This window comes from Pezoporus flaviventris, unplaced genomic scaffold (genome assembly GCF_033815535.1).
Source record: "Pezoporus flaviventris isolate CSIRO_AGI_PZ_B2104156 unplaced genomic scaffold, CSIRO_AGI_Pfla_v1 ptg000007l, whole genome shotgun sequence".
Classification (NCBI taxonomy): domain Eukaryota; kingdom Metazoa; phylum Chordata; class Aves; order Psittaciformes; family Psittacidae; genus Pezoporus; species Pezoporus flaviventris.
In genome coordinates, this window is record NW_026892555.1 from 67,817,984 (window position 1) to 67,841,576 (window position 23,593).

The 23,593-nt window shown below is 41.2% G+C and overlaps 1 protein-coding gene and 1 long non-coding RNA gene across 3 annotated transcripts in view; one reads left to right on the top strand and one right to left on the bottom strand.

The window, feature by feature from the left end:
* LOC133267112 (uncharacterized) overlaps window positions 1-14,514 on the bottom strand; it is an 85,847-nt gene extending 71,333 nt beyond the window's left edge. The window contains exon 1 of the long non-coding RNA XR_009742638.1: window positions 13,455-14,514. This is a non-coding gene — a long non-coding RNA (uncharacterized LOC133267112). The remainder of the gene's footprint in view (window positions 1-13,454) is intronic.
* A 1,885-nt stretch (window positions 14,515-16,399) lies between these two features.
* On the top strand, window positions 16,400-22,113 carry CUNH18orf21 (chromosome unknown C18orf21 homolog). Of its 2 annotated transcripts, XM_061449091.1 has the most exons (5): window positions 16,664-16,769; window positions 16,998-17,020; window positions 17,905-18,104; window positions 21,281-21,489; window positions 21,909-22,113. In XM_061449091.1, the coding sequence occupies exons 1-5, from the start codon at window positions 16,690-16,692 to the stop codon at window positions 22,072-22,074; spliced, it is 678 nt and encodes a 225-aa protein (XP_061305075.1). In that variant the 5' UTR covers window positions 16,664-16,689; the 3' UTR covers window positions 22,075-22,113. The 2 variants fall into 2 exon arrangements, with proteins under 2 accessions (XP_061305074.1, XP_061305075.1); XM_061449090.1 differs by lacking the exon at window positions 16,998-17,020 and having other exon boundaries at window positions 16,400-16,769.
* Window positions 22,114-23,593: the final 1,480 nt, after the last annotated feature.

Here is a 23,593-nt window from a genome sequence, read left to right on the forward strand (position 1 = left end):
TTTCATGACCTCATTACTTTAAATGTATTTCATAATTTATTTCTAGTAGAAGGATTTGTAAGTAGAAACCACAGGAGAGTCGTAATTCAGGTCACATTTGTGCAGCTCACCAGCTAATCTGAAAATCTAAATGTACAAGAGACTCCCTAATATCTTCTCCGAATTGTGTGTCATATTACTTATGAATAGGCTCAATCTAAAAGGAAGGTTTTTATGTACCAAAAATATTTTCGACATTGTCATTTACTGCTTTTCTCAGTCATTTCATGCTATTGTTCAAAATTTGTAAATTAACAGCCAGATCAGGTTTTGACACATCCGCTGCCTTCTCCTTGCTACAGATTGAATGGCTAATATATACTCCACTACTGGATTGGCTAAACCTGGAACAAGTCCAGAGAAGGGTCACGAGGATGATCAGGGGACAGAAGCACCTCCCATATGAAGATAGGCTGAGAAAGTTGGGGCTGTTCAGCCTAGAGAAGAGAAGGCTGCGTGGAGACCTCATAGCAGCCTTCCAGTATCTGAAGAGGGTCTACAGGGATGCTGGAGAGGGACTCTTCATTAGGGACTGTAGTGACAGGACAAGGGTTAAAACTTAAACAGGGGAAGTTTAGATTGGATATAAGGAGGAAGTTCTTTACTGCAGGGGTGGTGAGGCACTGGAATGGGATGCCCAGGGAAGCTGTGAATGCTCCATCCCTGGCGGTGTTCAAGGCCAGGCTGGACAGAGCCTTGGGTGATATGGTTTAGTGTGAGGTGTCCCTGCCCATGGCAGGCGGGCTGTAACTTGATGAGCTTAAGGTCTTTTCCAACCCTAACTATTCTATGATTCTAAAAAACACTATGTAGAGAGCATACTATGCTTTCTCCTTCTACCAACTACTTTGTCATATAGTGACAGATTATTAAAATAAGTGAAACAGTAAGAAAACAAAATGAAATTTGTCTCTTTTCATTCCCAATATCCTACTGATATTTCCTTCTACTAATGACTGTAATGGGTGAAAATAGGAAAAATCTCCCTGCAACTGATTGGAAGAGAGTGAAGGAGACTGGGTTCAGCTACTGGTCATGCCCTAGAGGGTGACACTGGCTTATTTCCCACATTTCACAGTGATCATAGAAAGATGATTTCTCCCTTTGGCCCAAACGTATTTTATGTACTTCAGCTGCAAGTTCTTTGGGGCAGTGTCTGCTGCTGAATATGGTTTTCCAGTGTTAATGCAATACAGCCATGATGTAACTTGAGACCAGACAAAAATCCAAGTAATATGTAGTTACCAAGAAACTCTTTCTATGCAAAAATTTAGTTGTGTGAAAGACCATTTTCCTGAGCACTCAGTACAGTACTTGTACATCTGCAAATCACCAGGGTGCCCATTAAAATCTATTAATACTTTAAAACCAGAAATAAAACTTCATCCAAGTGGCAAAAAGGCTATTGAAGAAATACTGGGCATCTGGACAAATCCCTGCATCCTTCAGTTTCCAAGCACTTCTTTTGATACTGCACATGCATCTCTTCAACAGCTTTTACAGTTCAGCTAAAAAGGCACCATTGTGTTAAAATGCTGCACCTGGTAAAAGTACTTTCAGGAAGGCAGACCCTGATTTGCAACCCTCTTCTCACACAAATAATCTTCACAGCTTTTATTATGACATGAGTAGGATTATTTATACAAGAGAGAAGCAAGATAGGCATAGGAACTTAAGAATTGCACTAACACAGTAAAGTATTGTAAAACGTCAATAAAAATGGCATTTAATCTCTCTCAAGTTATGTCTACTCTGTAGTTTAGATAAAGGACAATAAATTGAACAAGTAGCTTCTACAAAGCTGAAGCCAGCAACTAGTGGGACATTGTGAGAAGAGATCCCAGGTCTAACCTGAGTGAGTAACGGTGTCAAAAGTAAAGGTACTGGAAATAAGCAGAGTCCACACAGAATGCCAACGGTAGTGTCCACAAACTAGAAATATCTAAGAAGTCATAAAGTCTTAACTGCCAAGAACACAACTGAGTTGTACCTTGCAAAATATGAAAATAAATAGCAGAAGGCTCTTTGGCAGTATAAATAAAAAAATAAATAGACAAGGAAAAATGCTGTGCCACTGTGGAGGACAGATGCAGTAGAGATTAAAGACAACACAAAGAAAGGCCTCGAATACATATTTTGCCACAGTCTTTAATCAGAAGGTTTCAGTTGAATTTAGAGACAATGACAGGGTGAACAATGAGAACGTGGGTATGCAAATAGAAACTACCACAGCTAAAAGCTTGACTCAAAAAATTTAAATGCATCAGTCTTGGTGTCTGGTTTATCACTATCTCTGACTTTTAAAATCTTTCAACATGTGTAATGCTGGTTCAGTGACAAATATTTTTAATAGCACCATCAAGTTAGGAGTGAAACTGTAAAGTAATAAACATGGTTTCTTTACTTAAATAAATAATCTGTGAAGAAATATAAGAGGAGAAGGCAGTTGTGAAATGACAAACTCTTCCATTTGACCTCATTAGCATGAAAGGCCTTAAAATACATTTTAAGGAAGACAACATATAAAGATACAGATAGAAATGAAAAATTGAATGAAATGTAGCAAGGAACAACATACAAACTATCCATATAATTTTCTTGGATGAGGTGATTTTCTGAATGGATGAAGTGTAATAGAGCTCATCTTTCAGAACTTTAGGAAGGAATCTGACCCCATGTTATACATTATTAAGAAATCTAAGGACTAAGGAGAAGACTTTTTTGGTGGTTAAAAAACAGCTAAAGAAATAGTAACAGATAAGTGCCATTAAGGAGGGACGAGTCAAATCAGTTGAGATTAACAGTGAAGGTCACCAGGATCCATCCTGGTGCTTCTGCTGTCCTTCCATAGTTCTTGATCATTGTGACCCAGGTACAATAGTGCCTGAGCACTCCTATATTGTCAATCCAGAAGAGCAGTGGAACTATACAAATAAAGCTGCTTCAAGCCGAGAGCCATAGAAATGGGGTAGTATGTGCAAAAAATCCAAATGTAACCTGGGAGATGACCAGGTAGAGACAAACGAGGACCATAGTTACCAATGAGAGGATGACTAAACAGGTAACATGATGAAAAATGCAAGTGAGACTGTAGGACACGAGGATGGAGATTTTCAGCAGAACCTGGGAGACATCTGTGATCACGCCCAAAGTGTGGGCTGTGCCTCACCTGAAATCCTATATACATTCAATTAAGATGAATTCAAATGAGGAAAAATGCAGAGTAGCTTCTAAAATTAGTGAAGAAACGGAGATCCTCCCTGCAAAGACCCTAACAGAGCTAAGTTGTTTAGCCTAGCAATAGAAGAGTTAAGTAACGATAGAACTAGAAACGCCTGGAGAAAGATGCCTCCAGGTGAGAGAAAAAGTGTTATGCTAAAGAGCAACAACAGTGAGGGGGAGGAGGTGGGGAGGCAGGAGCTGAGGGGGGCAGGCAGTATATATGCCACGCTTTCCTCTAGGCTATACAGAAGGGACCTAACAATAAGCCTATGAGTTTCTTAAACAGTCTCCCAGACAGAAGAGTTAAGGCAAAACTACATGTGGTTGCAGTATCACATGCCATAATGCTCTTTACAATTGCCTAGACCTATTGCTTGTTTCTACTGGTCCCAGAATGTCCTTCAGCACTTCCATGAATACTGTAGTGATATTTTTACTGCTTTGACATTTTTGGTGCCATCTTGGGGGACATATCCAAAAACATTTATCATTCCATTTTTCACATAGAGTCTTCATTACAAAATCCATGTAAAACTAATTACACAGATAAAGGCTTCTGTGATAATGCAGGCTACTTGTAAGTGAAAATAAATAAATAGAAGACTGTATGGCCCAAGATTACTTGAATAGCTAGGGCTCACACAAACACAATCAACAGGAGCTTCAATTAAGAATAATTAAGTCTTTCTTGAAATAATCCAGATCAAACTGTGGAATTGCTTTAGAATTGTTATTAGCTGCTCAGATGAAGTTTGGCAGATGGGGTTTCAGTGCTCTAAAGCTGAGAAATTTAAAAGAAATAGTATATTGCTGCATTTTCAGAACTTGTGGCAAGATGAATTTATCCTGAAGAGAGTGAAGATTTGGCACTTTGAATGAGTAGAGAGGATCTGCCCAAAACATTCCTGTTTGCAGATGATGTTTTATTCACTTTGTCTTGGCACAGTCAATCAACAGAGGAAGTGCAGCGGAAATAACAAAGCCTATTCTCTATTTGATGATAACATTTTTAGCACATTTGAGGAGAAATGTGAAGAAGCATGGTAATTTCCACACCCCAGAAAATGTGTTGGACAGAGAAGACATTTGTACTTGCAAAATACAAAACAAAACCCAGGAAAATGTCTCCAAGAAGGGAATGTAAAACAATAATTCTTAAAATACATCTTAAGAAAGTACATGAAAGAACCTTTCCAGGACACAGTGCCTGTTTATACCCATTAAGTTTACATGTGTCTGAAAACAAATCACTGGATTTATACTAGGGATTAGTCTAATCCATGTTGTGTATCCAAAATAATAGGTTCAAGGGATTAGCCAGGACAACAGTATTTTTATCAAACAGAATTCCTTTGTATCCATCCTCACATTATCAAAAATGTGGCTATCTCCTAATCATCACATCTCCAACTTTAACCTTTTGTCTTGACTGCAATCTCCTAGATTAGTGGTGATGTTCAGCCTCCTCAAAATCTCTTCTTTCATAAATTGACGATTTCCATGGTAACAGCTGCCGCTTTCATTCTATAGCTATCAAGAAAATATTATGTCCTTTACATCAGGCCAGGCTGGGTGTGCAACTTTAGCCTTTGTCAATGCTCTTTTTCAGACAAAAGTGCTTATTCCAGAAGAGGAAACAGGTGCAAGCACAGTTCAGGAGGCAGGGAGGCAGTTGTTGGCTGATCCATGAAGCAGGATTGGCAAAGGTCTGAAAGGGAGCTAGCAGATGACCTACCTGCAATGCCAGTATGTTCTACAGCTGCAAGAGGGAAGAAAAAGCTCATTCAACAGAAGCCACTAAACTATTTTCTGTGGGATTTCTTTGATTTTTGTTTCTTTGGTGGCTCCACAAACAGTAGCACGACATCAGCTTAATACCCCCACAAGAATAGTTGAGAAACACTTAATGTAAATCAAAGGTTCTCACTCAAAGAACATTGAACTTAAGCCAAAAAGAACATCAATTCATTGCTGAGAAGCTGACACAGCTTTAATGATCAGTGTCCTCATCCTTAACACTCACACCAGTCTATAACCAAAGTCCTAATCTCATTTGAAGTCAATTCCCAAGGCAGAATCAATTTCAGTGTGACCAGCAAACATTCACAACAAAGGTACTTTGTCTCCTGCCAGTCATGTGAATGTTTTCTGGAAGTTTATCAAATTGAAGGCTTCTTCCAGAAAACCCATCTGTTCCATATGAACTCACTCTGACACCTTTATCTTCTTTGAAAAGGAAGGTTTCCAAGTTAATCTGTTAAGGTGAGAATGGATAAAGTGAGATTCCCATCTCCTTCTCCAGCAATCCACTGAAATAATCAAGTTTTCCCTTAGTCACAAATGTAAAATTGTGTCAGAAAATAGAGCTGCAATTTTCCAAAGTTAGTATTGCGTGTTCAGTTTCTTAAATTGGCCTTTAAAATACTTTTTTTTTTTTTATGAAATTTTTAGCACTCATGTAAAGGATTGGCAGACAGCAAAGAGACAGAAAAATTAAACACAACTCTAGCAGCTTTTTCTTCCTCTCTTTAATTCCTCATTAACCCTTTCAATACAACACCAGGTGATTGCTTTCCTGGTGTACCAATACCTGTTGCTAATTAGACACTTTGAAAACTTGAACTCAGTTTGCATTTGGGTCTATTGTTTTAAACCAAAATGACCATGTTTTTAAGGACAGAAAAATCCGGCATCTGATTTTCTGAAAGTGAACAGTCAATGGCTGCAGATGAGCAACCTACATAAACTCTTTCTCTGCCCATTCCAACAGATGTTAAGATTGTTTAGAAATGGACTCACTTCTGACCCTCATATCTGAGCATTTATCATACTTGTACATCTGCAGATTTTGTTACCATCAGAAGGTACCAAACCCAATACCAACGGTAAAGCCCAAGGCTTCTCCCACTGTGGCCAAAAAAGCCACCGGTTAGAAATGAATAGCAGGCTGTAAACATACTGCAAGCACTAAGCTAGTGTGTTTACATGAGTATCACAGAACCTGGATGCCATTCAGATTGAAAACCTAATTCTGTCACTAGATCATAATCCACAAAGGGCCAAATTAAAACTCTCAGTTCTGGGCTTAATTGGGAAACCCGGGTTTCAGTTTGAGCTCAGAGTCCTAAGCTCATGTTTATTTTCACTTCAGCTCACAAAAAAATTTGTGAATAATCCAGAACTGCTCATCCAGGAAAGATTCCAAAGGCTTGCCAAGTTCCAGACAATAGTCCATGGAAAAGAGGTCTGCTGGCAGGAGATGCCTCTATCCATGCTCAACTCACATGTGTTCCTAGGGTGGATCTCAAAAATGGAACACCCTTGGGAAAAGAAGGATGAGGGATTTAATTGAACCATACCTGTGAATGCCATGAATGATTTAATGCAAAGGAACAGCAAAGAAATTACTGCAGATTAATGAAACAAAGGAAATGGTTCGAAGGGTTGCCTCCATCACCCGCAACATCACAGCAACAAAAGCATTTTGAAGGACAACTCATAGACTCTTTACTGTAGATGTTTGCCATCTCAGTAGTAGTGTCTATTCTGATGCCACAGCCCAGTTTTGTGACAGAACTGTTACAGTATTACTTTGATACCCCACAATACTAGCCTGAACCCTGTTTGCTGCCTTCCTCTGTGGTCTAGCCTGACCTCCACCTGGGTCAGGTGGCTGGGTCCTGGAGTCACAGGAGGCATTTTCCACTTTCTTCAAGGGCTGTTCTTTCTCCCCAGTAAAACACCAGAGCAGAGCAGAGCTGCTGTACCTGTTCATTTTACAGGATTGGTAGACCCTAGAGAGTTCAAGGACCAGATGATGCCAAGCTGGAAAGTCCCATACTGCAGAAGGATAGAGAAGAAGCAATCCTGCTTCCAGTGCCTTCCAAATTAAATCCTTAAAGGGTAAGTCCTTGTTTTTCTCCCACCCCCCTGCAACATCAGCTCAGATCTCACAGGAAGAAGGCTAGGGACTCTCCTGACCCACAAGTTCCACAAATCTCACTCACGCTTTGCTCAGAAATGTTAACAAAAGTGCCATATTTAGTGGTTTTACTATATTTTACTTTTTTTTTTTTTTAATCCAGTGATATGGGAGATCAAATTGTGTTGCTTTGTCTTCACTGCTTGTGTCTTTGACTTCTGGGAAGCAGTGCATCACAGGTGCTTCCTACCTCATGCCAGAGAGACATAAAGAGCATCCTTGCATCATTGTCTGAGCTTTGAGTTTTTCTGCATGCTTTTACTATATATTAATGGAACTCGGCCCACACCAATTGGTGAGCTAATTGCTGTCAGAGCAGATGGTAAGATAGACCTGAAAAAAAAAAAAATTAATAATAATCATTGCTTTTTTATCATATGAAAGAAATGTAAGAAGGAAAGGATGTCGCTTCCATTTCCTGAGGGATGTAACAAAAGTTAAAGCGAGCTTTTATGACCAGTGGAGTTTGAGGAACAATTATCCAGCTCCTGCAGATGCACACCTTACATCTAGCTCTATTTGATTCCCTGCTCTGTGGCTCAGTTTGCCTGTTGGGCATGTCATCTGCTGGGGGTTCACAGACTGCCAGCATGCTAGCTCAATCTGCTCCAGGCACCACTGTTCAGAGAGCAATGCTGTGAAGCAATCCAAGATACCAAAACCAGGAGCAAACTCATAAGGTAGTCATGATAAGAGAGCATTTGTTTCTGCATTCTGTGCAGTTATCTTGAAGGGATGCTAGCACAGTAATGTCCTCTGTGGGAAACGATTGCTTAAGGGATAACTTTCCAGTGGCAGGCACCATACATATATAGCAGTGCGCTATAAAAAGTAACAAGGGCAACAGAGGTCTACATGAGGATCGGACCTCACAACGTAACACTGCAGAAGAGATGCTGCATTGAAGGTATTCCAGCAGAAGGCTTCATATTTGGAGAAGAAGGAAGAACAATTTGCTAGTTGGCATTCCAGTGGTTAGTTGCTGGCCAGGATTTTGAAAGTTGCACATGATACTCTTAGTTTCACGAAGGTCACACTAGCAAACCGTTGGGACTTAACAAAGATGTGTTTTGCCTTTATTCCAAGGCCCTTTCTTCGATTTTAATATTGATGACAACAAAACAAACACCTTAATAGCTGCACAGAAAGGCCGATGCATAAACATGCCCTACTCAACATATGGAAGTAGTCTGAAGCCTTTCAAATCACTTATGTTTTCATGAGAAAGCTGTGGATATCAACAGCAGAAGAAAAAAACCTAAAAGGCAAGGAGAAAGCCTACATCCTACCATGCTAATTTGTATTGTTAAGAGAGGAAAGTAAACAACGTTTGCTAGGCTGAGGATTTTCAAAAGTTGTATTTTATTTAGTGTTTCCTTTCAAAAATAGTGTTTTAATGAATATGCAGCATGCAGGGTCTGTGGCACTGGTAGTGTATCCATCACCATGGTACCTGAGCATTCAAGCAAATGATTAACCAGCAGAGCAAATGAAACAGTAACATAGAGCCAAGAGACACCCTGACAAGCTCTTCCTACACCTGCCAGTACATCTCTATCTGGACCTTTACTCCTTCAGGCTTTCCACTGTCCTAACTTTCAACCATGTTCTTATGAGAACCAGATCATTTTTTCAAACAGTGCTAAGGGATGCAGAGACCTCAAACTGGCCTAGGGAGAAGGGTGAGATTAATAAAAAAAGAAACCCAAACAACAACAACCAAACCCACAAATATTTTCAGCAGGAAAATGCTTAAAGACACAGTAAAGAAAAAAGTATTTTTCATTTACACAAATTGACTGTGAATTGACAAATTTTGTTATGTTTGCCATGCCATCAGTCTGGCCACTTTAAAATGATTTTTCTGAAGAGGGAAAACAAGTCTTTTCTTCACTAAGGGCCAAAATGACGTTTCAGGAGACTGATGCAGACCATACATGAACACTACTTTTAAGCATTACTGATAATAACTAAAAGAATACATGAAAACCTATGGCTGTAGGTCTTCTGTAAAAAGCCTGGAGATTGCATCATCCCCTCCTCCCCAAACTTCAGGTGCAAGTTAATGACAACTCTGATGATGTTTGTTTAACATAGGTGCATCTAACTTCTTTGAGCTTCTTCTGGCTTGAGATGCTTAAGCAGAGACCTATGGGGTTTTAGGAAAAAAAAAAGATATTCTTTTGAATCATCTACCCCTTGCTGTTCTGTTTTCTGTACAAAATCTCTGAGGAGCAGAGGAAAGCTGAGGGCCTTGCATGCAGGCCAACTTTAGAAAGGCTGGCTCCTCTCAGTATTGGGGAATTATGCAGCTGTAACACAGCCCTCACGGAAGAAGTTTCCTGTTTTCCATCACTAGTCGAGGCAATAATACTGGAGTCTAATTATATTAGTGTCATGTGAAGTTTTTCCTCTTTACTGTAGCTGCTTCAGGTTATGAAGTAGTTACTTCCCTCCATTCCAGTTTTTCCTTTAAAAGACTAAGCTCTAGGGACAATGCCACATTACCAACAGTGAAGACTCAAGTGCTCTCTTCCCAGTGCAGGTATTCTGTGCTACCGCAATGCCTCAGCAGCAGTTCTGAAGCAGACAGGAAGCACTGCACCACCCACCCATATTCAACTGTGAAAGTGGTGTAAAGTTCAGGATAAGGACCAGTTCAACTCTGTTACCACTCCTGTCTAGATTATATCCATCACTGTCATCTCTAAAGATTCAGATCTTCTGCGTGCTTCATCAGGCTTTCTAATCATAGCTAATGGAAGTTACATTTATTTAGCTGTTAGAAATGGCCTTGAAGATCTCAGTCTTGGCAAGGATGATGAATTAAGGATGTCAGCTGAGCAAACAGTTTAATTTTGAATTAATTTATCCAAAACTGATTACTGAAAAAAATTATATGAATCTTTCAAGTTCATATTATTCCACATACTTTAGCAATAAATATTCCACCCCTTCTTGACATCTAACTTATCAAGCATAAAACTGGAAGAACCAGCAATGATGCCAGCTTCTTAGATGTGATACCAACTTTGGATACTATAACCAGTGAGAAGCCACTTTTTGACTGCAGCAGGGAGTACAGCCCTCCAATGGTTTAGCCCTCAGCTGACTAACAGCAATTCTGTTAAGCAGCCTGAACATGATAGCTAAAGCATTTTATGGAAAAACCCAGAACACAAAACCCTGAAACCAACAATTGCAAAGAACTATTCCATGACACATTTATTGAATGTACCTGGGGTTGGTTTATTGTCTATGGTCCATTTTCAAATGAATTAAAATAATAATAGGGGGGAAAGAAAATTATCATAAAATAGTAATGAGTTTTGTTGTGTTTTCTTTTTTCTCTCCCAGGTAATTTGGAGTCAGGAAGAATCCAAAATAACAGCATGAGTATTGAAAATTACAGGGTAATGTTGGAAAACCTCTAGAGGTCATCTAGTCCAGCCTCATGCTTAACCCAGTGCCAACTGAGAACAGATCACTCAGAATTAAAAGAAAATAATTTGAAGCAAAAATAAGTAAAAAAATAAGACTTCCCCATCCCCGTTTTGCACCACGAGGAAAAAAAGAAAAAGCAAGAGAAGTTTTCCTGAAATATATAGCTCTTCTGTGTTGCTCATAAGTAAATAAGACCGATATGGAAAATATCTAGCCTCCCTTGGTTGACTTTGTTCCCTTTCTGTCTTGTTGCAGGTAACATTTAGCAGTGTGTGGCAAACACCGACTCAGTCGCCAATACTGCTCTGCCACACTCCAGGCCAGAAAAGGCTAGGAATGCTGCACATTCAGCTTCAGTGAGGGAGAAAATGCTCCATATCATTCATTCATTAGCAGTCCCCTCCAAGTTAATTACAGGACAGCTGCTGAAGAGGGTTCCACCTCATCTTTGGGCTGGGAAAGCAAGGCCTCCAGGGCAGGGCCTGGAATATACAGCAAAGAACAACAGGGTGGGGGAACCTTGTGAGTTCGAGATCGAAGTGAAACCCAGATGACTCATCATAAAGTGAATGTTCCTATTTTGGCAAGAGGCTGAAACAGCAGCCCTGGGTTGCACTGCAGCACAGCAATAAATGACCCTGAGCGCCTGGGACAAACTCCTGTGCACACTGATATTCCTAACAGTAGGGGTTATTTCACATCTCCTTAAGCCAGAGGTTTACATGACAATTAACACATTAATTAACAGCATCTTTTTCACAGGTGGAACTTTGGCTTGAGATTTGAACCTTTTCTCTTTGTTTCATGAGTGAAAAAGAAAGAATAGCTTCCTATAACTCAAGTTGAGAAGGACTCATATGCAGCACTGGCATAGGAGCAGACTGGTGTATGTACTGAGGAACACTGCAACCAGACGATGGCTTTTCCCAGAATGTCTATGCAAGGAGGGCATCCTGTACAACGTCTGCAGCCTGCCATTCAAAACCTAGCCCTCAGCACAGGAAAGATGCCAGGCTGGCCACTTCATAAGGTGACCATAAAAGGCCTATGGTACCACAAAGTCACACAGAGGCAGAGCAAAACCCAGACCTGAACAAGCAGTAGCTCCGATTTCTCAGCTCCAGCCTCTGACCTGTGTGGTTCCCCGCTACAAAAATCCCTTTTTTTATATCTGTAGAGAGATAATCTGTGAGGAAACAATTTAACAAACATGAAAAAGCAATCATGCTAATTTCACTGAAAATAGGCATCAGCTGTAAGAGAATGTTTACTGCCCTAGAGCTTCACATTTGAGATAAAGAACTAATAATTTCTACCAGAAATTACTTTAAAGAGGAGTTGGTACTCAAGTATGGATTTCCTTAAACTGCAGGCATGTTTCTGAGGGTTTTGCTCAATACCACCTTTAATTTCTATTACATTTTGAAAGAATTGATTTGTGGGTATACAAGATTTAGAGCACTTGAAATGGAAAGAAAGGAAGAAAATATTGGAGACTGGAACTAGAACTTCTAGCTTTCAAGCTCAGGGGGGTTCTTATATTCATTGAGTCCCTTCTCTGTCAGATGGATGTTGCTAACGCATGGAAAATGGTGACATGCTTTATATATATATTATCTTTCACTTTCCTGAGGTACATACTGCAAGGAAGTTGCGTTCTAAACAATGTCTAAACAATCATCATATTAATCTTTCATATATTTGGGCACTTGAAGCACAGAAAATTCAATGTGTAGTGGTCTTATCTATCATACCACTTACAAAATAAAACCAGGCTCAAGAGGAACGCTAGATAACTTTCCCTTCAATTAGCTTTTCAAAGCTTTGTATTTTTTAGAATATGATTTATTCCTTTTATTTATCAGCCTGCCTTGTTTCAGATGGGTACTGTCTGACTGACCTCTAGATATCCTTGCACTTTCTCTGTGATATCCCCTGAATGTCAATGCTTCAATTCTTCATCTTTTATTTCCCAAACGTTTCTTATTGGTCACCTCTGGTACTGGTGACAGCTGAAGTGGAAGTTTATCCTCTGATAATCTGTACTGCTTTAATGGTTCCCAGCATCCTGAGGATATTTTCTAAGTGTTATGGTGACACCAGCTGAAATCTTGGCAATAGAAAAGTGTTTCATATGCTTATTTCCTAACTTAGTCTCTTGGTTTTTTTTTCTGCTTTCCCAGCCCTCTGTCAACCCCTTGATTTCTGTGGCTTAACTCCTTTTGTTATTGCTATATTCTTTGTTATCACTTCTCAGTATCTCTCTGATAATAAAGCCTTTGAAGAATCTCGGGGCATTCCCACCATGCATCCAAAATCTCTTAATAAATTTCTGCAAACCTCCAAGTCACATTTGTCTAACAGCTTAGCAAAAATCCCCGTCTAAGAAAGGAACAACACTAGCCACATCTTCTTTATATATTTATCTGTAGAGTCTCAAAGCTATAGCACATAAACCTTCTAAAATGATGAGCATGTTTCAAACAGTTCCAATATAAAATATTACACATAACCCAACTCACTAGCTTTAGCCTGTCTCCAAAATAACATATGCTTAGAAATGCTTATCCTTGTAGCATCACTATCCTCTTTCTGGTCTTTTTATTTTTTTCTTTTTTCCCCAGGATAAAATTAGTCTTGCACCAGCATGCCTGAAAAAGCAGAATTCTCATATAATTTCAATCACTTGCTCAGTTTGCTCATGACTTTCCTACAGCTGACTGACATCTATTATCTCATCTGAAAGAGAAGCTGTGAGTTTGCTCACCTCATTCACCTGCAGGATCTTTGAAATGCCTCCTCTTCTGTTCCTCCCAAAGAGTGCCTTCCCGCATCTCCCAGTCCATTCCCGAGCCCACTGAATATGCAGTCATCAGTAAGTTCTGGCTAAGTTATCCTGCATAACTCCAAAGAAAACAGGAGAGAGTCGTGGATGCTGCAGAAGGTTGTCTTTGCTCTCCTTCAAAATTTTGTGTTGGTGGTCTGTCACAGTCAGGTCTCCAGTAGTAAACTGAACAACCTATCCTCCTGGCTCTTCTTTTCTTCTTTTTCTTTTCTGTAAACACATAATCCGTGCTTCAAATCCTTTAGGTACCACAAACTGTATTTCTCTATTGCCCTCTACTGACTGCCTGCTAACACCGCCTTCCCGGAGAACTGGCGAGCAACAAATAACACAGTATGCTTTCCTCCACCGCCCGCCCTCAAATCAATTATGATACACGATGACCAAAAGTCAACACAAATCATTCTATTTTTTCCTTTGTTACAAAACACCAGGCAAGATTTACGGCTTGTTGGCCAGCCGTGGTAGCGACAAAACACTAAGCAACAGAAGCAGGAAGCAGCTAGTAACACGGGTCTGCTAATGTGTTTTTTTGGTGAATAAAAGCCAGGAAAAAGTAGAGATGAACACATTCTGCCTTGAAATGTGGGCGAACTCACCCCACCACTGTCGTAAATACTGTACCAGGAAGCTGAGGACTATCTGGTTTTAAAGGACTGGCCCTGCCAGCACTGGATGCACAGAAATACTGACTTTTGATGGGAGTTCTGCAGAAGGGGGCTCGCACAGAGCCATGAATCAGTGACCACGGTTTCTTGTTCATTTTCCCTTTGTCTCTAGAGTTTTATGTGCTTTGTATATTCAGCACCACACTTAAAACGAGAAACACGGCTCCTGCCTTTCCTGTCTTATGAGACAGGTACCGGGACAACACACATGACATGCTGTATACAAATGGCACTGAGAGGTGGTGTGTGCACTGCTTGCTGGACAAAAATAATCTATAATGCACAGAGAAACCAGTGAACTAACATAAAGAATTGCCCAGCATAATTCCAGGAACAGAAGAATAAAAAAATGCATAAGCATTCAGAGAGACTGGAAGAGACTGGGGGGGAAAGAAAACCGGGGGGGGGGGGGGGGGAATAAAACCGCATCCTTTACCTTCTATTAGTTACTGCTTAATTAGCATGGTACAGTGCTTGTTAACCAAGTCACTCTGGCACTTGCTCTCACAAAAAGTAAGTTATCCCAAGGTGCTGCTGCAAGTGCTGTGGCCCACCTGCACCACCCCTAGGGGCAGGGAGAGGTCAGGTCCCAGCTCTAAACAATACTAAAATCCCCAGCATGTTTTTCTTTTGCTGGGAGAGTACCTGGCACTATCCTGCCTCAGCATTCCTCCGACTCTACAACCAACTCTCCTATGGGGAAAACATAGTTAAGAAATGATAGAAACAGGCCCACCCACCCCCCCAAAAAAAGTGTTGAAATTACTGTCGCTTACTTGTATGCAAAAAAACACACCTGTTTTTTTCCCCACCACTATTAGTAAATGGGAATCTCTCTTTTGCCAAAATTCTGCTGACCGATAAACACTGGCTGTGTTTTAAATAGCTGTTAAGTGACATCCCTGCTCTCCCACTGAGGAAAGGCAGAGTTCATACAAACCCCATCACCAACAACGCCAGCAACCTGGCAACAAAAAATGTGATGTTGGAGGGACCCTTGGAAAACTCATTTTTAGTTCAAAAATAAAGTCAGCAGAGGCCCTAATTGTAGCTATTATGAACATTTCATTAATAAGCCCAGATTTACTGACTGCACTGTAATGCTCTCTTATTAAAGGAAGTCCAGAGATTCAGTTCTTCTCATGCTTTTCTACTCCTGATGCCCTCAGCTACTCCATGTTAGAAAATAAGAAATAATTATATTTATTCAAATTCCTTGATGGAATATTGAAGCCTGCTCAGATGAATACCTCTCCTAAATGAGCACCATTACCAACAGATCAAAGAAGAAGAATGTCTAGCAAATGAATGGGGCCGAGGGAATTAATAAAACACACATCAAACGTTGAAAAGCTGAGGGTGTTTTTTCTTTTTAATAGTAGCACATATCCAGAATAATAAAGCAAAGCATTGATACTGTAAAAGTCGGTAAATAACACTCTCTCAGACTTGTGTTCAAATCTTAGAAAGCAGGCATTCTTTATTGCAGCACTTGGAGACACAGGGGATCCTTCCACCAAACTGCCTGGGGTTCTCAGAAGCAGGCATTATACAACAATAATACACACATATTCATAAAATTTCCCCTAAAAGTTATATACCTATATATATATATTTAAATTTCTTGAAACTCATGGATAACGTCTCTCTTTTACCAATGTTTTACCAGTTTGCTCAACAGGGCCAAGGCCGACGCCTTTCTATTTTACTTTGTTTACAGGGACACCTAGTCTACTCCCGCTAAACAGCACCATGTGTAGGAGACAGCTCAGTTCATTGCCTGTCATGCTTAGCACAGTGCGTAAAGATTAACCCTTTATGGTCCAAGCAAGTCGGGTATTATTATGGAGTTGCCAAAATTCATCAGAGGGCACCTAAATAGAGCAGATCACTGAAGTTCGGCACTTTTGACCATCGAGCGGGGTTCCGGAGCTGCGGGATGGGGTTTTTCACAACTCCTGACAAGACATCCAATTTTTTACCCTGAGGTGAAAGTTTTCTTTCCGACAGAAAAAAAAAATAACTTTCACCACCTGAAGACACGAGCGGCTCAGCAACACGGGAACCGTTTCCCATAGGGCGCCAACGCCGAGGGGGCGGGCGCCTCTTTCCCCTCCCCACTCTCCGCAGCCCTCCAAACTACCGGGGTCGCCCGCGCCCCGTCCCTCACAGCCAAACGGACGCTGCTGCCGCCCCAACGGCCGCCGGCAGCACATGCCCCACGGCCGGGCGCGAAACCCACCCCCGGCTGCCCCACCGCCTCCCGGTTCGCCCCGCAGCAAGGGCCCCTCCCCTTCCCCGTCAACCGGGCCAGACAGAGGGGCAGCGCGGGCCCGCTCGAGCCCGGAACCATGGTGTTGCGGCCGCAGTACCCGCCAGGCCTCGGCGAAACGCTACACATCCTCCCCCCCCCCCTCCTTCCCCCCTTTCCCTCCCCGCCCGCCGGACCTGTCTAGCGGCGGCTTCCGGCGGGGCGGGCGTTCGGCGGTATGGTGCGGCAGCGGTGGTTCCAAGAGGTGGCAGCGGAGGAGCTGGCGGGCGCCTGCCCGGGACAGGCGCGGTTCCTGCTGTAAGCACCCCGCGCCGTGACGCGGCAACCCGCGGGGAGAGGAGGGGACGGGAGGGGGAAAGCGAAGCGGCGAGGGAACGAGGCTGGAGGGGGTGGGAACAGAGGTAACCGGTGACGCATGTGGGTAGTCCCGCCCCGTGTCCTCGCGCCTGCCGTGGCGCGCCGCCGCGTGGCCGCTGACCGTGACGTGACGCGTGGTGACGCTGTGCCTTGCCTTCTCCCGCGCAGGTGGACGCTCCACAAGTCTCGAGGCGAGTGAGGGGTCCGGCCGCAGCGGAGGAGAGAGAGGGGCTGCCCGGCTGTGCCGCGGCGGGACAGCGCGGTCTGCAGAGAGCAGGCTTTCCTTTCTTCTTCATCTCCCCCTTCCCCCTGCCCCAGCATGCGCTTCGGGGCTGCCGGTGGGAATGGCAGGTGTCCTGGTGATACCTTCTGGGCTGGGAGAGGGATACTCGAGTACAGACAGCTCTGGCGGCGGAAAGTAGTAAGGTGGATGAGGAGCGTGCCTCCTATTATTAGATATAAGGAAGAAGTTCTTTGCAGTGAGGGTGGCGAGGCACTGGAACGGGTTGCCCAAAGAAGTGGTAAATGCGCCATCACTGGCAGAGTTCAAGGATAGGTTGGACAGAGCCTTGGGCGTCATGGTCTAGTGGAAGGTGTCACTGTCCATGGAACTAGATGATCTTAAGGTGCTTTCCAGCCCTAACTATTCTATGATTCTGTTAGGTCTGAAATTTATCCCAGAGTGTTTCTCCACCCCAGGCTGAGATGCTGTCCTTTTCTTGCCCTTAGGCAGACAACTTTATGAGGCTTTGGTGTCGCTGATTTGGCAGGAGAGTGTGCCTGCGTGGAGCTCCTTGCAGATTTGTGAGCCTTTGTCAGGAATGATTTTTAGGAAGGAATTGCATCTTTTCTCAGGAAAATTGGCAATTGCATACTGTGTAAATTGAGGATGACGACTTGTGCTCAGCTGAGCGCATACTGGTGCATATACTGGTGCTCTTGCATTCTAGTTGTACCTGAAACGTAAAATCATATCAACCTAGAGAATGTTAAAATAGGAATATACCATTTTAGTGTTTGCCTGTAAACCATAATTATTTCATGTAAATTTAAGTCTACCTTTATTAATCCATAGGTAAGGAACATGGATTAGAAAGGGTATGTCCTTACTGCTTCCAGTTCCTGCTTCCTGATAGCCACCGGGTGCGTCTCAAACCGAAGATGAAAGCGACCCCACAGATAGAGAAGATTCTGAAACGAGAGGCAAAGAACCACAAACTTAATATGAAACAGACAAAGCTTCTGAAAAAGTACAGGGAGTCAAGAAGTATTCTGGTAAGGCTATTTACTTGGTGCTGCCAAATACCTGATATTTTCCTGAAACCTGAAGTTTCAGAAACCCTGAAATCCTTCTCTTAGAAAATGAGTGCACACCTACACATCTCTCTCTTTTTTTTCAGGAGCATGTAACTCTTCCTTTCTTTTGGGACAACTTCACAATCAAAATTCTTAGACTCTCCCCCCCTACAATAGAGAGATCATGAGTACAGTGACAAGAACAGTAAGCTTCCCCTCCCCACAAAACCAGGCCAATCCCACATATCAGAGAAGCTGCACAAACAGCTCTGCCTGCCCTGTGGTCTCTTTAGAGCAGCGTGGAGAGTCTGCAGATATGTAACATCTTGCTGAAAATTAAGTAATATTTTCCTGCCAGGAAGCTTTTGGCTTCCACCATCAGCATAACTGCAAAAAATGGCAGAAGTTCCAGGTTTTTGCCTGTTGCTTTTTTTTTTTTCTATTAATTCTATTAAATTTCTATGAATTTTCAACTCTGCAAGATGCAGAGCCTTAATACAGCAAATGTACATCCTAAAATCCATTAGAATCTTTAGAAGTCCATTGCTTTGAATACCCCAAAACATACCTAAGAAGAAAAACATGACTGAATTCAGGCTGGTTTTGCCAATAGGCATAGCTTGACCATTTATTGCCTTTGTTTCAGCTCTAAAGGGCTTGAGTGACTCATAGATTGTAATTTTTTTCCCCAGTTTTATCAGTAAAAATACTTCGGCTCAATGAGCTTTACTTCACTTATTTCAGTAGACTGACACAGCTACAGCAGATTATTGTTACCTTCTGTACAAGCTGAGTTTTTTACATTTGTCTGACTATTACTGTTTATAGGAAGTCTTTCAAAACCAAACCACGCAGGTAATTTAAACAAGTTAATGTTGCTCCTGAGGTTTCAGTTCTTCCACCTAAAATCACTCCAGAATGTAAGATTTAATTACTGTTTTTCATACTAACTACTACTATTTGAAGAATAATAGTATACATTTAATCTAGTATTAAATCTCCATGCACTACTATTAAAACGGGTTATATGAACGCATGTTTTGAGAAACGGGACAGCGCTGTATTGTGCCTGGCAGTTGCTGGCTGGCACACTTGGCATTTTCTCAGATGAGAGTCTGCTGGTTTGGGGAGTAAAAGCTGTGGAACCCAGAATTATTAGAGTCAATAACATAAAAATAAACTGGGGAAATATCACAGAGGTTCTGAGCTGTCGGGGCTGAATAAGGTGCTCCAGAAAGGTGCCTTTGCTACTGCTCTCTCCAAATTATAGATCATAGTTGAGCAGCAGAAAGGGCATCTGAGAAGCTGGAATCTTTGCTTTATTTTTCTGGCATCACAAACGTTTAGCATACGTTAAAAATTGTCTCTTTAGACAACTGATGGACATTGTCCTGTGGAATTACAATAGGTTGTTAGATTTATTCTGTAGCTGGAGAAGTTTGTAGGACACACTGAGCATTGATGTGAGTAGTTTAAAATTCAGTTTTAAATAGATCCTGTTTAATCTCTGGTTAATGCTCTAATCTTGGCATGTAATTACAGTTTGCTAAACTTGGGTTTTGCTCGGTTCTGCTTGCGTTTACATTGTGGGTTATGATTTAAGTATTTATGGTTTTAAGTATTTAAAACGCTATCAGCAACTGGCAGCTTTCAAAACTAGCAGTGATGTAGATCCCTATAATCAAATACCTGAGGCTTGCAAAAATGAAAATCTGGAGTGTGGCCAAAAACTTAAACCTAGCAACAGTGTGACAGATTGTGCCTCTGATACCTTTCTTAGCAAGTAGAACTTGATTTGAGAATAATTCTGCCATGAAAAGTCATATAACAAAGGATCTACTTCAGAGCTGTTAAAAATTGTTGGAGGTAACTGCATATGCAGTTCAGGGAATGGAAACTAGCGGGACAGTGCTATGATTAGTTCATTAATTCCTGCATTATAAGGTGTTTGCCTCCATTTATATTCTGTGGGGTGCTAAATCATCATGTGATGCTGTTTTGTTTGTTTTTTCCCATCTGAATTTCATTTAGAACTGAAAAATACATCAATACCTGAGCTGTATAAGTTAACGATCTTTCTCTTTTTCGGTTTGTTAGGCTGACAAAATAACACCTAGAGACAGTCGCAACACAACTGAAAACATTTAATTTTGGAATTTTTAGATGTAATTCTTTCTAAGCAATCTGGATTTAGGGAAATATGCACACTGAAATGAGTGATTTGGTATAGATGTTTTCAGAACTGCTTAGACATTTTTTTGATGTTCTTTGAAATACGTTAATTTGACCAGAAACACCACGTAACTGTGTTTTTCAGTCAGTGTAATTGCGTGCCTCAGAAAGTTGTCTCACAATATTACTCTCATGTCTCCTTATAAGAGTAGTTGCCATGGCAGTAATAGATGTTAGGAATATCTGATGGTCTCTGTGGCTGTCTGACATTATCTGTTCTGATGCACCTCTGCAGTTTACTGTGCTGCTCGAAGTCCCCTGCAGCCTAGAAGTAAACAGAAGAGAAGAGAAAGTGCCCTTTGTTTAGAACCTTTGTTGTAGCAAGTATTTTTTCACTGCAAACAGAAGGGGACTCAGAATGTAACTCAGAGTTATTTGTTCACTAAGATTTGTTGCTATTAGTTGTGGATGACTGGTTTTGAGAGTTTGGTAATTTAAGTATTTTATCTTAAGACTCCCTGGCAAGTGTGTAATATAACTTCATCAGTGGTAGAATACGTTAATGAATTTAGATCACACTGGATGTCACGGGTTTTTAGAAAAATATGAATACTAATGTATATTTAATATACCCTCTATCCAGTTCAGGTGCTGTTTAATCTTTCTGTTGTGACAGGATTATTTTCTGTATTTCACTGTACAATGTTCCATTCAGAGGCATGGGTCTCCTGACATTAGTTGCTAGGGAATTGGAGTCATTTCTAGATAAGCCCATAGGATGTGTTTGACTTACAAAGCCTGAATGAAAATGCTAGGTGTAGAGTATGTGTTGCTTTTTAATAGCTCATGTTTCACTCAAGCTAATATTTAATTTGTATCATGATATTTGGAGAATAGTTTGGGTAATTCTCACAATGGCTTTGTAACATAAAAGGTGGAAAGGCTGAAAGAACTAGTTGATACTTCCTTTCTTCTCTCCATAGCTGGTTACTTGCAAATCATGCAACAAAACAACAAGGCATTATGGTAAAAGCAGGGATTTTCTGGCTACCATGACGCAAAATTCTGGCACTCCAAGTACTAAATCTACCCTGAGGACACCAGGTGTAAAAACTCAGTCTGCAAACAAAGTGACACCTGTAAACTGCAGTAGGTTGGGATCTAAAGGGAACAGTCCGTCATCATTTCCCAGGTACCTGTTTCTCTCCTATTTAAAGGGGTGTTTTGCTGAGTAGAGTGTGTTAGTTATGTCTTGTGGGAATGAGTGTCATGTACTGATTTCAGATCAGTCACTTAATAAACTTTAAATTGATAGCTATTTTTCTTCAGTGGTCTGATTAAGGAGATCAGTTTTAGCTTTCCGACCTTTAAAATCAAAGATTCTAATGAAAAGCGACTGTGCAAGGAATGTGTAATTCTGGTTTTGGCATGAATGTGAAATGTCTGGCTTAAAATTGGCATTAAAAATTTATGCTTCTGATTGCTGACTTTCCCATGAAAATACACTACTTAGGTTCAGGTTTTTTAAAATTATATATGTGCACTTTCATAGTTACTTTATGCTAATTCTCATTCCTCATCTTTAAAACATTTGAGTCTTCTGTTTTTCAGAACACGTGTATCTGGACGGGCAGCAACCAGCTCTGCTTCCAGCTCTGCTTCCAGGACTCCCCGAAACTCCAAATTTCACTTTTCTAAACTGAAACGGATGCTTGAGCTAGAAGAAAAAGACAAAAGCCAGAAGGCAGATTTGAAAACCTTCTTGACTTTACTTTAGTTACAAGTTATTTCAAAGTAATAAAAATTACAGCAATAACATTGTTTCAGTTTTAGTAAATCAAAAAGTGATCTCTTTACAACCCAAGCTAACAGCATGTACCCCGAGAAAGGGTAGGGCATGTGTTTTAAAAGCAAGCTCTCTCTGAGAGGACTGGTTGTCTGCGAGAAGGAGGTGAGAAATCAGCCAGTCTGATACACTTGGGAATCTTGAACATGTTTTGCAATCTCTAATGGCCCAAGAATTGAAAGCCAGGATCTGTCATTTGAGGAAACTGGCAATATTGGATCCGTCAGAACCAGCACATCAGTTGCCAGACTTGAAAGTAGTTTGGGGCTGTGGAGGCTGCAGTTTGCTCCACCTCACTTTCCCCCTGTTTTTGAGGTAATGCATCACAGCAGAATTTAGAAGACCTCATCCCTGCTTTGGATGTTTAAGTAAAACAACACTTTCACTGGCACTTTCTGCAGGTACAATATTTTCAAGGGTCTAACGTAGTGTCCTGTAGTGTTGCTGTCTTTAATTTACCTGTGGTAATTTAAGCGCAGCCTTTAACACAGCCTTTACAAAGGTTCCAAAATAATTTACACTTTAAAACAGCACTCATACAGAGAGCACTAAACCAGTGTATCACCAGATTAAGTTTCTCCATTTTCTTAAGGGTTTTCCCTGTGATTTGGACTGCAGATCACGATAGTGCAGAACTTGTAAAACAACACCCTAACGTGGGATGTTGTCAATGCTGACTGACTGCTCCATGGTAGGCTGCTATCAGCACCCTCATGTGAAACTGATACGAGAGTGGCACAGTCAAAAAACAGACGGGATGCTTCCTTTCCAGTTACTCTGGTGCTACCAAAATGGGTCCTTTCTGTCTTGTTCAGAAATGAGTTGAGGAGAGAACCTTTCTTAAATGTAAGAGTTGCTTCCTTCCTGGCCTTCAATCTGGACAAGCAGGTTTGCCGTGAACAGTAGTGATCTCATTGCACCCAAGTATTTTGATGCGAATAGATGATTGTCAAGGTTAAACTAGTCTCCACTGCCAGATTTTACACTTTCAGTTCGGCACAAAGGTGAGAAAGGAGAGTAGAAATTCACCATTCAGGACTGAATTTATAGCCTGTAGTCTGCAGTGACGGTTCTGCAAATGGTCATTCAGATTTCCCCTCTGAAAACAGAATCAGTAAAAAAAAAAAAGAAAAAAATTTTTGTGTTCTAATGAATAGTCCCTTTAAGTGTATTCAGACTCAATGAACACTGCTTACAAAATAGGGCCAGCAAATTAAGACTTGTCAGACTTGAAAGCAATCCAGGGCAGTGGAGAAGAGTTTGCTGCAAATTCTACTTAGAGTCTCAAAGATTGGCATGTAACCTTTTTGTATCTCCTGTACACTTGCACAATAACTTTGAAAGGTTCACTGTCATTGCTTCTTGCATACGTGTAGAATCAAAATAACTCATTTGATCAACATACAGACCTTAAGAGTTACGCCTTTTCCAATGTAGAACTTGGCATTAA

What these genes read in the sequence shown, in the direction of transcription:
- CUNH18orf21 (XM_061449090.1), top strand. Translation starts at nt 16,415, where the DNA reads ATGCCCCACGGCCGGGCGCGAAACCCACCCCCGGCTGCCCCACCGCCT. An exon ending in GGGAGTCAAGAAGTATTCTG is followed by an intron (nt 18,105 to 21,280) that starts GTAAGGCTATTT and finishes TTCTCTCCATAG; the next exon opens with CTGGTTACTTGCAAATCATG. An exon ending in AGTCCGTCATCATTTCCCAG is followed by an intron (nt 21,490 to 21,908) that starts GTACCTGTTTCT and finishes TCTGTTTTTCAG; the next exon opens with AACACGTGTATCTGGACGGG.